The sequence below is a fragment of the Corapipo altera genome, unplaced genomic scaffold, assembly GCF_003945725.1.
Source record: "Corapipo altera isolate COAL_440 unplaced genomic scaffold, ASM394572v1 0, whole genome shotgun sequence".
NCBI classification, from domain to species: Eukaryota; Metazoa; Chordata; class Aves; order Passeriformes; family Pipridae; genus Corapipo; species Corapipo altera.
In genome coordinates, this window is record NW_020884872.1 from 16,191,924 (window position 1) to 16,203,941 (window position 12,018).

General features: G+C 40.5%; 1 protein-coding gene across 4 annotated transcripts in view; it reads right to left on the minus strand.

Moving 5' to 3' along the window:
- Positions 1-1,085: 1,085 nt before the first annotated feature.
- Positions 1,086-12,018, minus strand: part of REPS2 (RALBP1 associated Eps domain containing 2) — a 94,895-nt gene continuing 83,962 nt past the window's right edge. For 3 of the 4 annotated variants that reach the window (XM_027638193.1, XM_027638183.1, XM_027638208.1), the window contains exons 15-18: positions 11,658-11,741; positions 8,920-9,065; positions 6,771-6,876; positions 1,086-5,083 (exon numbers count right to left, since the gene is read on the minus strand). In XM_027638193.1, the coding sequence (XP_027493994.1) occupies positions 5,015-5,083; positions 6,771-6,876; positions 8,920-9,065; positions 11,658-11,741 (405 nt within the window). In that variant the 3' untranslated portion in view covers positions 1,086-5,014. The remainder of the gene's footprint in view (positions 5,084-6,770; positions 6,877-8,919; positions 9,066-11,657; positions 11,742-12,018) is intronic. The other variant, XM_027638201.1, reaches the window with a different exon arrangement.

The following is a 12,018-nucleotide window of genomic DNA, read 5'->3' on the forward strand; positions in this document are numbered from 1 at the left end:
GCTATGGGCTACAGATATCCAGGGATTCCACTTCTTTGTTAATGTTCCTTTATTCTGCTTTGCTGCAGAAACCATGTAAGCATCCCACCAAATAAGGCACGCTTGTGAAGCAGCACTAGTTCAAAAAACAGATATAGAACGGCTTTTGAAGCTTCTCCTACTTCTCTTCTTTCCCCCTTCAACTAAGAACTTTTTTCTAGAGTGGGAAGATGCATTTTTAAGACAGATTATTTGGAACGTGAATTTAAATACAGAGAGCCAATCTAGATTTGCATAAAGGCACCCCAGAGTATCATCTAATTGTAAAAACTAAGAATTGAGGAGCCATCTAAATCCATCCCACTGCCAATGGAGAACAGCTCCCCACAGGATATTTACAAGTTTTTAATGCCTTGGCCTTGTGCCTCACATGCACCAGAGACATACTTTTAGGCCAATAAAACATCCCTTGTCATGGTTTAATGCTGGAAGAATTAATTTATCACTCATTATTTCCTCTTTTAAAGCGCTGCTCTTTGGACAGTTGTGACATAATTCTTAAAAATCACACCAGTTAAAGAGCAGAAGTATGCTGTCCCCTCCAGCTCCCTGCCCACAAAGGCCAGCTATTCAAATGGTTTCCTTTTCCCAGTTTAATTTCAGCTCCTGCAGCTGATGAGGGACCAAGAACACTGATCACAGGAGTGCTGGGGGGAACAGCTTGAATCCTCTTGCAGGTCCTGCCTAGGCACCCTCCAACCAAGGGTCTGACAGAAGCTGGGAACACCTTTTCCTTCATGGTGGTGAAAGGGTGTTCCTCTTTGGGCTAAATCACAGAGTTCAGTCCAAATTCAGACAAAGTGAGGCTTGACAAAGTAAAGATGAAGTTTTGACTTAACTGAAGCCTAAGGAAATATGATTTCACTTTAAATAAGTCTCTCTCTGTCTCTATCGCGTACACACAATCCCAATGTAAGTGATTTCATCTTTCATAGTTGAAGGTCAGCCATTTCAACACGGTACTTTTTCCACAGCCAGTCACAGTCTCTGCTCTCCTGGCAGGTCTGCACCATCAACATCTTAAATAAACCACAAAAGCAAGGCAGTTTGACGTTATTGGACGCTTTTATTTTAATGTAGCACCCAGCTTCATATCACATACATTTTCCAAAATTAGATGGGCATAGTATAGAACACTATACACTTTGCAGCTTACCACAGGGATAGTCTGCAGCTGTGAAAACAAATTACTTAAATCTGGCTAACTAATTTATAAATTAAAATTCAAATATTTAATAGCCTCGGGGTATTTTTTTTAGATTAACAATGAAAATGCTTGCAATACAATTTTTATATCAAAAAATCAGTAACAGAGTAAAACATAATGCATATTTTCATAGCACATTATCATGAAGACAGCTGAAAAAAGCTTCAAAATACATCATCTCTTCTCAAAGACACTGCATCACTTAGATTTATTTTTTTTCTGAAAAAATACTCTTTAGTCAATAAAATATGCAGCTTCATAAGCCCGTGTATTTTCTTGTCAAGGACTGTGTATGCTGAAGGATGAAGGTACTGGGAAATGGACATCCCTCATTCCCCAGCTAGCAACTTTTACAGGCTCTCTTTCTCCTGGTGATATAAACATTACCAGATCCATAAAGAAATGCAAAATCAAAAGGAAGACACGAGTGCACACTTACACCCACACTGAGGAAGATCCTTATCTACTCTGCCTAGTCCTGTTCTCCAGATAAAAATATTTAATTGTCCAGTTGAAGACTGGGAATGCAGCATGGGGCTCATGGTCAGCACATCCTCTCAGATGCAAGGATGCCGAGCTCCACCTCCTGTTCCCATTTATTCTCTGTTGCTGGGCATGTTCTCTGCCCAGTACATACAGAAACCATGAACTGAGGACAGTGAGAGCTTATGTATGGGAATCTGCTCTCTCTCCTTGGTCAGGCTGGAAGCTGGGACAGGCAGACCCTAGTTACTGTTCTGAGTCAGGCATGTCAGGGGCTTAAAGCTGATCACTCACCTGTAGGTCAAGCAAAGTGCCTGTGAGGTCTCCCTTTCCGATTTTGAATTTAGGAGCATCTCCCATCCAAAGTTTGAGAAAGCAAAGGTTTCTGCAAGAAATTATGATTTTGCTACACCCACATTTTTCTAAAGGAAAAATAATTTTTGAGAAAATCTGTGATCCTGGATTTAGATGTGAACTTGGACAAGGCCTGTTAACAGTAGCCATGAGCATGGCTGCATGGAGCAACTGCCAGAAGCACTGTCTATAGCTTTGTGATGCCTTCTCCTCTCTTCAAAATGCTAACAGCTTCCCAAGACTAGACATACTTTTTTATTTTGCACAGGCTATCACAAATGCTTAACCCTTGAGACACATAGAAGAGTAACTTCTGCACCATATGTAAAACACACCAACATTTCTCCTTGAATATTTCACTTTACTCTTTATGTGAACTAGTGTATCACCATCACAGCCGACATTTTACCAAAAAGAATACAAATCAACTCACATTATAGTCATTGAAGTTGAGCAGGGCATTTGACTGCAACTCTAAAAATGCAGAGATGGTTAAATATTTTATTTATTAAGTCCAGTGGTAAAGTAACAATCAAGTAAGTATTTCATTGTTGGCTAAGCATGTATCATAATTTCCAGTGAATGAAAAAACTTTCCATATTTTAGAAGGGAGACATTTGAAAAAGACACTATAAGCAGACTCTTCCATAATTCCTTAGAACAGCATCTACTCCATGAATAACTCAAGTGAAATAAATGCAGGATTATTCCAAAGGAAGCTCCTATCAAACATGAAAAAGTCCTCCACTGCACACTTCTTTGTAATAATTGAAAAGCTTTCCTTAAAATATCACCCATATAAGAAAAAACAAGTGTGCCATACGATTATTTTCTATCAAATAGTAACGGTTTATTAACCAAATGACAACATAAGAACTAAAAAGCAAAGAGAGAGAGCACTTAGCCTCATTAAATCTCCAGAATGACTCAGTAATACTACGAACAAATTAAATAAATGATGATAAATTTGGAAAAATATCACTACAAGCAAGAGGGCAGTGGCTCTTTTGCAGCTTCCCAGAAATGTTTGCATTCCTCACATTTTGTCACTGACCAGGAATGACTGTCTGACCTCAGCTATGCAATAGTCACACAAGAGAAGTCTCAAATCCAGAGAAAACAGTGATGTTTAGTTGAATCAAAACTAATGTATCACAAAAACACTTTCAGTAACAATTCTGAAAACTGCAATTTTCACCTTCAGACTTCTGGATTCATGTTCCACATCCACATTCCTTCCAGCAAAAGTAGACTGTTTCCTCATCAGTTTAAACATTCTCATTGATGCCCTTCTTATCTCCCAACAAAACTTTTGGCTGCTCTGGTGCCCTCTGATATGCCGTGGCAGCCATTCCACGATACACCCTGAAGAGAGGCTACCCAGCTGCTTCAAACCTGCTTCTCCTTCCTCTCAGCCCCAGGGCCATCCTATAGCTACAGGGAGAAAGCGTCACAGCAACAACAGTGACAAAATTTTTGCACTGTTTCTGCCAGGCAAACACATACACTTAAATTAGGTCAGTGAGCAACAGGATATGAAACATGTGCATGTGCAGCGTCATGTTTAAGGTGGATAATAGGTAGGTGACATTCCCTTGCAGTGAAGCACATCATACCCATGGTGGGAGCAGGGCTGATATTATTATGTCTGAACTCAAGCAATCTAAGAGTATTGCCTGAAAAAATACAGCAATATTAGTTAGCCAGCTTCCATTGCAAGAACTGAGACCAAAGCCACTGACCAGTGCATCCATGGAAAAATCCCCACAGGATTCAGTTGGCCCTGGATCAAACGCAGGTTAAAAATTCATCTTTGCTTCTTCATTTAGAAAATAGATGGGCATTAGCAGCTTTATCCTATCAGTAGCATCTCCACTGATGTGCAAAGGAACCTTAACAAAAGCCTGCTGTAAAAGGCAATTATTTCCATCACACATTTTATAGCCTCATACATAGCACTTTGCTATCTTTCTTCTTTTGGAAATACAGTTCTTGTACACATCCTTAAAAATATCAGCAGCTATTAAGACAACAAAGCAGCCTAATACAGATGCACATAGAATAGCTTCTATAAAAATGCCCTGAATGCATTTTTAACCTGTTGTTAGAAATACACTGTTGGTTTTAAAAAAAAAAAAAGAAAAAAGCTATAAACCAGTGATCTCAAATACGCCAGAAGAATGCACAGACACTGGCAGTTGCAAGCAAGTGATCAAACACTGGTGATAAGAAACAACTGTAGTTCAAAAAAAGATATTTTTTCCTAATTTCCAAAATAACTAAATTTTAGTATTTTTTACTGTTCTCTCACATGCCTTGAACTTCTAAAATACAAGTTCTCTAACATTAAAATACATCCATGATTGCATAATAAACAGTACTAAGAAAATAATTATTTGACATGTGATTGAGGATAAAGATTTTGTACATCTTGTGAGCTTTATTCCTATGGTATGTTAAACCCAGGGGTACTCTACCATGATACAGTCCTACAGGAATCAGTAATATCCAGAAGCACACCTCAGCAGATGAGTTTTCAATTTAAGCAAGAATTCAAGAATGCTGTACCTCTTAATGAGCGGGGCAGGAGGTGCTGCCAAAATGCATATAAATCAGGAATTCTTTACATAAATAAAATACTCTTAGGTTATTCATTTCAGTGATAAACTGCTTTTACACATTAGGCTGGGAAGAGGGAAGAAAGAAGGCAAAGCATACCCCACTCAGAAATATCTGGCAGTCAGGTATTTGTTTTCTGTCTCTTCCTCACCTGCAAAGGCAAACGCGTGTAGGGGGGTGAAGGGAGACCTGCCAAGGCTGGTCCTCCCCACTGCCTTGACAGAAACCCTGCTCAGCCACACCCAGGTCCTCTCCTTGCAAGGCTGTCGGGACACGTGCTCTGCTCTGGCTGCAGCACAGCGGTGCAGGAAGTCACAAGACGGTGACAGGACGTAGCTGCTCCAGCTGCGTTTCCAAGGCAATTCGTTCCTTGTGAACCTCCTGCAGGAGGGAGAGATGTGTGTTCTAACTTTTGGGATGCTCAAATGCACCACCCTGCTCTGGCAAAGGGCAGCCAGGCTAACCACTTGCATTGACTCAAGGCTTGGGGCTCTGCTGTTTGTGTCCTTGTGGTCTCAAAACACAGCACCAATTCCATATAACCCCCCTGCGCAGCTTCTGCTGCCTCCTCCTTACAGGGGGGCAACACAGAGGTTTAACCAAGTGCTTGGGTGACCACAGAGAGGAGCAGTCATCCACTGGCCAGTGGAACAGCTGGGGCTGCAGCAAAGATAGCTTCAAATGGCCACTTTTACCAAAGAAAATCAGGCTATTTTGAAATAAGGTTTCCTTCAAAACTGCTTTTTGATAGTTTTTTGTTCTACAACCAGCCTCTTTCCTTTGGGAAATGAACAAGACTTAGATTTTGCAATCTACCTCTGTGGCTGCTGCAGCAGGAAGATCATCAGTCTTAGTCAGAAACTAAGCATGAAGGCTTTGGGGACCAGTGATTTTGGGAAAGCTCTCCTTGTCTCAAGGCTGCCCCTGTATGGTGAGGCACCCAGCTCTCACTGACCTCCCATCAAAGGGCTCCCTGCCAGTGTGGGAGCTGGGCTGAACTATGCCTCCTCCAGGCTTTGGTTCCCCCTTTGGGCAGGCTCAGAGCCCCAGCACGGGAGTGCACTTGAACCTTCCCCATCCTCAGTGTAAGATGTGCCTGAGGAGTACCCATCAAGTCTTCTGGTCTCCATAAAAACAGCAGAGCCCTGCTCTATCGGAAAGTTTCCAGGCAGCAACACAGCTTAAAGGACAAGTTCTTGTGTGAACTTAGGCAAACCTCTATGTCTTTTCCTGCTGTAAAACACAGGTAACAGCACTGGCCAGCTGAAGATGGGAGCAGGTAAGACCTGAGTTAAGGAATGATAGCAATGTGCTGTCATTAAAAGTTTTCATCTCTATGCTTATTTCAATTACTGTTCTATATTTTGCTCTGATTTCAGTACAGAGCATCCACTCTCAATCTCTCTTGGGAAATCCTTGAAAAGCAGTTAAGAAATTACATTAAGCAAAGTTGAACACGCAATCAAACTTTCCCCCGACCGAAAAAAAAAGTGCATCTGTAGGTTCACCACCCTTTCCAGACAAGTGTGTTCATAACATGCAAGGACCAAAAAGTTGTAGGAGATAAAACCTGAAATCTGTACTACATTTGGACTAAGACAATGGAAAAATGAAGAACTGATATTTATAAGAAAACAGTCCCTTGGGAACACATTAAAGGACAAATCAGCAGACATTAAAAATCAGTGTTAGATGCTCACATAAAACATGGTCCATGTATCTCAAATGCCTGACTCCAGGAGACAATTATGTAGCACAACTGATCAGAAGACAAGAAAGCTTGGCTTGAGTTGGTCTTCTGCAGCAGGTGACACCATCACATCAAACTTTTCAGAAAGATGAAGTTCATTCTTTACACTTATGCTGCCAGCAGAGCTGTAGGCTCATAGGTTGTAATTTTTCACAGGAAGCACCATCCTACCCACATATACAATACAGTTACTCCCTTCTCGAAAGCAGGAAGGAATGAAATAGGTCTCATCTGAGAGGATGAACAAGATTCTCTGCTGGAGGTGACACATAACTGATTACAAGGAGTTTTGTCACTGATTTGCAATGCATTCCTTACCTTCAGCTGCTGCTGGAGCTCACTGTTCAACCTGGCGAGCACAGCATTGGCTTCTTTGTTTTTTCGTATGGCAGTCTGAATAGCCCTTTTCTGCTTGGAAGACTGTCTGCCAGACAGATACAAAACATTTCAATTAAGAACCTCAACAGTGGCTGATGCCAGAAGACCAGCCCTCCATTTTGCATGACTGTACTCTATACATGCTGGACTATGCTTCAAAGACAAGGTACAAACTACAGATTCAAGAGAAGAAAAAGGCAACACTTGAAATTAGATGTCTGAATCAGGTAGAGTTTTTGAAAGTAAAACAGTCACAACCTGTTAACCTGAATGACAGAAACATTTTAGGTTGTCTCAATTATTTCAAAATCACTGCATTCTCATTGAACTTAAGAATAATCCCTGCATAGTTGTGGTTATTGCAGCATCTTTGCACTAGCTGTTTCCAGACACTTGTAGAGTTTAGAGAGTCAGAAGTGGCTACTGCAAAATATAAAAATCATTCTATACAGAAATAAAGGACATAGGCATGAAAATGTTGTCTCAGATTTTTGGAGCACTGCTGATTCTGATGGTTTTTTACTTCAAAAATTAATCTTTCTTTCATTCAAAGCAGTCATTTCCACCCAAACTGCCTCATATTACAAACTGGAACAGAGAGATGGCTTATGGACTTTCCTCATCTGTTTTGCTGCTCATTATTATTACTTCATAGCCTTTGGTAACTGATCTGGAGGAAATGACAGCTAGGCAGACAGGTACAAAAAGAGACAGCTCTGTACATAAGGACCATCCTATTCAAAGAAACGGAGATAACAACAGGAAAAAGGAAAGAAAATACAGAATATACTGGTTAAATATCCAATCCCTTGTCCAAAAAGATTATTTTAAAGTTTTACATGAGGCTAAAAGAGCTCTTTAAAGCCAAATTTGATCTAAACCAGATGCCCTATTTAAATACAGTCCGCAGTTGCACACAGTCCCCATTAGCTCTTCTGTCTTAACACAGCTGATGGCACTGATCTTTGCAATAGAATCTTTTTCACAGTACAGCAACAGGACTTTATGTTGTTATCTTCCAGTGAACTGTCAGTTTTCTGCTTCACTATTTTGGTTCAAACTACTCTCCATAGACTGTAAAGTAATAGATGATGCAAAAAAAATAAAAGCAGGGTAATATATGTCTGTGGCCATTTAAACATTTTAGGAAAGATACAGACAAGACAGGATTGAGATGTTAACAAATGCTGTTATCTCTGAACCACTATGGAATATGCACTCCCAAAACACAAAATAGCACTTTAAGAGCATCCTAGGAGTCTTATTACTTATTCTAATCTCCAATTATGCAGCACAGATTCAGTCTACTGATAAACAGTTTGCCAAGAAATGCTCAATTGCTTTGGGCAGCTTGGTTTTGTTTCAAGTTGAATCAGATGTCTTTGCAAGGCTCTGGGTGATGGTGGGGTATAATGTTTGCACAGTCTTTCAGTTGAGGGAGATGCACAGATCCAATAGGGCTTCAAGTGCCTTTGTTTACCATTTGTACAGCCCCTTCTCCACTGCTATTAAATACACAAACAAGTCTTTGCTGCTGACAGCTTTGACAGCTGTATTTATGAGAGCAAACAACACATGTTGGGTTTGGCCATTACTGGATCATTACAAATGGCTCAACTCACACCAGTGGCAAGCTCATTTCGAACATGCCTTGCAATAAAAAAAATATCACAAGGATATAACCAACATCAAGAATTTCATGACTCAGTTTCTCGGGCATTTATTTGGTCATATCTGTCCAAATGAATGACCAAAATTCCAGAAGATATGCACAAGGCAAAAACATACACCCTCACATATGAAAGGAGTTGTGTCAGAGATGTTGGCTGAACAGCTAGGTTTGCTCTTCAGACGTGTCTACCAGGTACAGAAGTAAGACACCTTTGAAGAGGTTATCTATCAATCAAATACCACCAACAGTCACTACAGGCTTAGTGTGCATTTGAGAAGACCAAGGTACATTTCAGAGACCTGTATCAAGTGAAGCACTCTCAAAACCATAACTATTAAGCACAGAATTATGCAAAGAGGAAACCCTGCCACATCAGATCTCATGGTGCAGTTTGGCATGCTAAGTACAGGTTTTTACTTTTGAACTGGGAGATGAGCCTTGGCTGCTGGCTGGGAAGAAGTCACATTTATAGTGGGAGAAAGCTCAGGGGTCTCCAGCCCTTGTGCCTCTGTCCGGAGCTTCCTGCGGGCAGGTTTGGAGGGTGGCTGAGCAAGAACAACCTCCTAAAAGGAAGAAGCACAGCAACATTAAGTCAGGCCATATGTGTCCCATCATTAGGCTGGGGAATATTTGTGACACATAAATTGCTGACAGCTGGACTAAGATTTCATAATTTAAAGAGGTACAGAGCTTAATTCAAATTTGATAATAGCTTCTCACTTTTCTGACTTTGAAAAAGGAACAATAACTCCTGTAGTCCCTTAATGAATTAAATGATTATACCAGTGTTTTGTCTTCATCTGGATGACAGGCTCTTCAGAACTGTATTGTGTAGCTCTGTGTGCAATTGGCGAAGGTGGAGGGAGGGGTATAAATACATTTACTGGCTCCCAGTTGACCCAAAAGCATTAAAACCAAAGTAAGATTTAATTTTGATTATGCTCAGTTGGTAAGAATCAATAATGAATCAATCACTTGTATCCCATCTTACTGCCTCACACATCTGGTGTGGAGTTTCTCCCTTCTCCCCTCCTCTCTTACATGAAGCAACACTGAAGATAGCTTAGAAATACAAATATATAAAATTATCCATGCAAAATTAACGTGTTGGAAGTATAGAAGGCCAGTTATTTCTCTTGATAAATTACATCAAATAAATAGTGTGGGTTTTCTAGGTCAAACAGAGTCTTGGATTTATGACTTCAGTGGTAAGAAGAGTTTTAATTATTTTAAATTAAGACATTTCTTTAGCAATGAGAACAGTTTTAATGCCTTATAGCCGTTTTAAATATGAAATATAAATATATAATTTTCAGTGTATTTTATTATTGGATTTGTTTTACAAGGGATATAACTATTACTGCTTCCAAAGCTAAGACTCAAAAGTTGAAGGGGCTTGAGAAAGTTTTTTTTTAGCACCACAGACAAAACCAGAGACCAAATTTTCTTATTGAACAGTTTACTGGGCTAGAGTACATGCACTACTAAGTTTTGACCAAATGTTAGTAAAATAAGAAAAAAATAAATGGGGAAATATTTAATGACACAGCAATTATGAGAAAAAAACCAACACTGTAATAAGCAGCCTGACACAAAAAGAGACCACTATGAGTGATACAAAATGAAACCAGCATAAAACCATCAATCATTAGTATTAGAGGGATTGCAATTATTAAAGGAATTTGAATTATAAGGAAAAAAGGGTCTCAACATTAAAAAACAGTTCTATCATTACTGGAAAAAAAATCTAAAAATATTATGAGATGTTCTGATCAGGACATCAGCACATCATGACTGCACAGGTCTCTGGTAATACCATGCTCTGAAATCCTGTGCACGTGTACAGGTCCCTACAAACACCACATGTGGCAAGTGAGGAACTTGTGCATGCCTTCTACAAGTATAAACTGGTGGGATGCTAGACACACAATCCCAGTCTACCTTAAACTGCCCAAACCCTACCAAATCCACAGGATAAATCCCTCTGCCATTTCAAACACAATACTGTAAGCAATAATCCAATATGTAAAAGCAGATCCCTCTGCACAGGTTCTTTGGCTGCCTGTTGCTGCACAAGGCTTTGGAAGGTGGGTCAGCACCAGAACAACAACCTGCCTCCCACACCCCACAGCCTGGGGCTTCACTGCATTTTAGGGATCCAGATGGGATAAGGGTGAGCATGAAGTAGGTGGATTACAAGGACTTCATTTCCCCAGCAGGGCTACAAAGCAGAGCAAGGAAGAAGCCAGGCCAGGCTAGAAGTAGCATGTGATGAACACCAGAAGAACAAGGACACTGCCTGGAAAGCCCTATCACATACAGAAAATGATGACACTGGACATTTGTCTGTGCTTCCCGTTAGAGTAAGAAGGGTGATGGTGCTCCCTGGGCAAGGTACACACTACACACAGCACCTGCAAACAGTTCTTGGCTGGGCTAAGCAAAGGTCTTGCAGGTGCTCTCTGGCTGCAGGAGGGGCCAGAGGGGCGAGAATCTGCATTTGCCCCCTGCCAAAACCTGTTCTGGCTGGAGCTGGTGGAAGGAGGTAGGGGGAGCATGACCAGGAGAGGGGAAACGCTCACAGCCACTGCTAAGGCCAGTCCATCCCTAAGCAAGGCCCTTTGAAGAGTGCCATTGCAACTTCAGTGCTTACTTTATACAATGATATGCTCATACAAAACCATATTAGAAACTGCACATCTTGAGCAAATCTCTCTCAGTCTATGTACATTTAGTGGCAGATCCTGACCTCTAGCTAACAGGTGTGTTTACATCAAAATTAAATCCTCAATAACTGAAACCAAGAAGTGCAAGAACTACAGTGAGACAAGGGTCGAGTACAACCAAACTCTTTTTTGTCTTCCCTAAGGCTTCACAAGGCTCCCTAAGGCTCTCCTATTGATTTTGAAATAAATGGCAAGCTGCCTCTCTCAAAGCACGTGCATCAATGTGTATGTACTAAGAGCTTCTTAATGACTTATCCGAGTTGATGTCACACACGATCCCAGTTCTCTCCAGTGTCTTGACCTCCACAGCAGGTAAACATGTGAAAACATAACCCTAACCTTCTGTTTAATTGCTTTAAAACTTAAAACAACCACATCTGTTGATGAAGGCAAATCACTCCATAATGGTACAATGTGTGCAGGTCTCACCTTTTTTGCTGAACTGTTTTCTTCTGCCTGCGATGGGGGTCTATTCATCTGAGGATGTAAATCAACCTCAGATGGTTGCTCTGTCTGCAACAACAAATCAGTCAGTGCTACACCCAGTCACATACAATAAAGTCAATGAAAGGAAATGTTACACACAAAAGAAAAGTTACTTTAACAATTCAACAGTAGGGAAAATGGAGATCTCGGGTGACAGCTGAATGGATGACATATGTCTTTTGCAGATTTTTAATGAAACCATTTTTTTGCATTTTACTGTGCTTGGAAAACAGAAGAAAACTTTGTGAAGCATTAGGAACTGATGAATGTAAACAATCTAGTACTCATAATTTCTTCTAGAGTT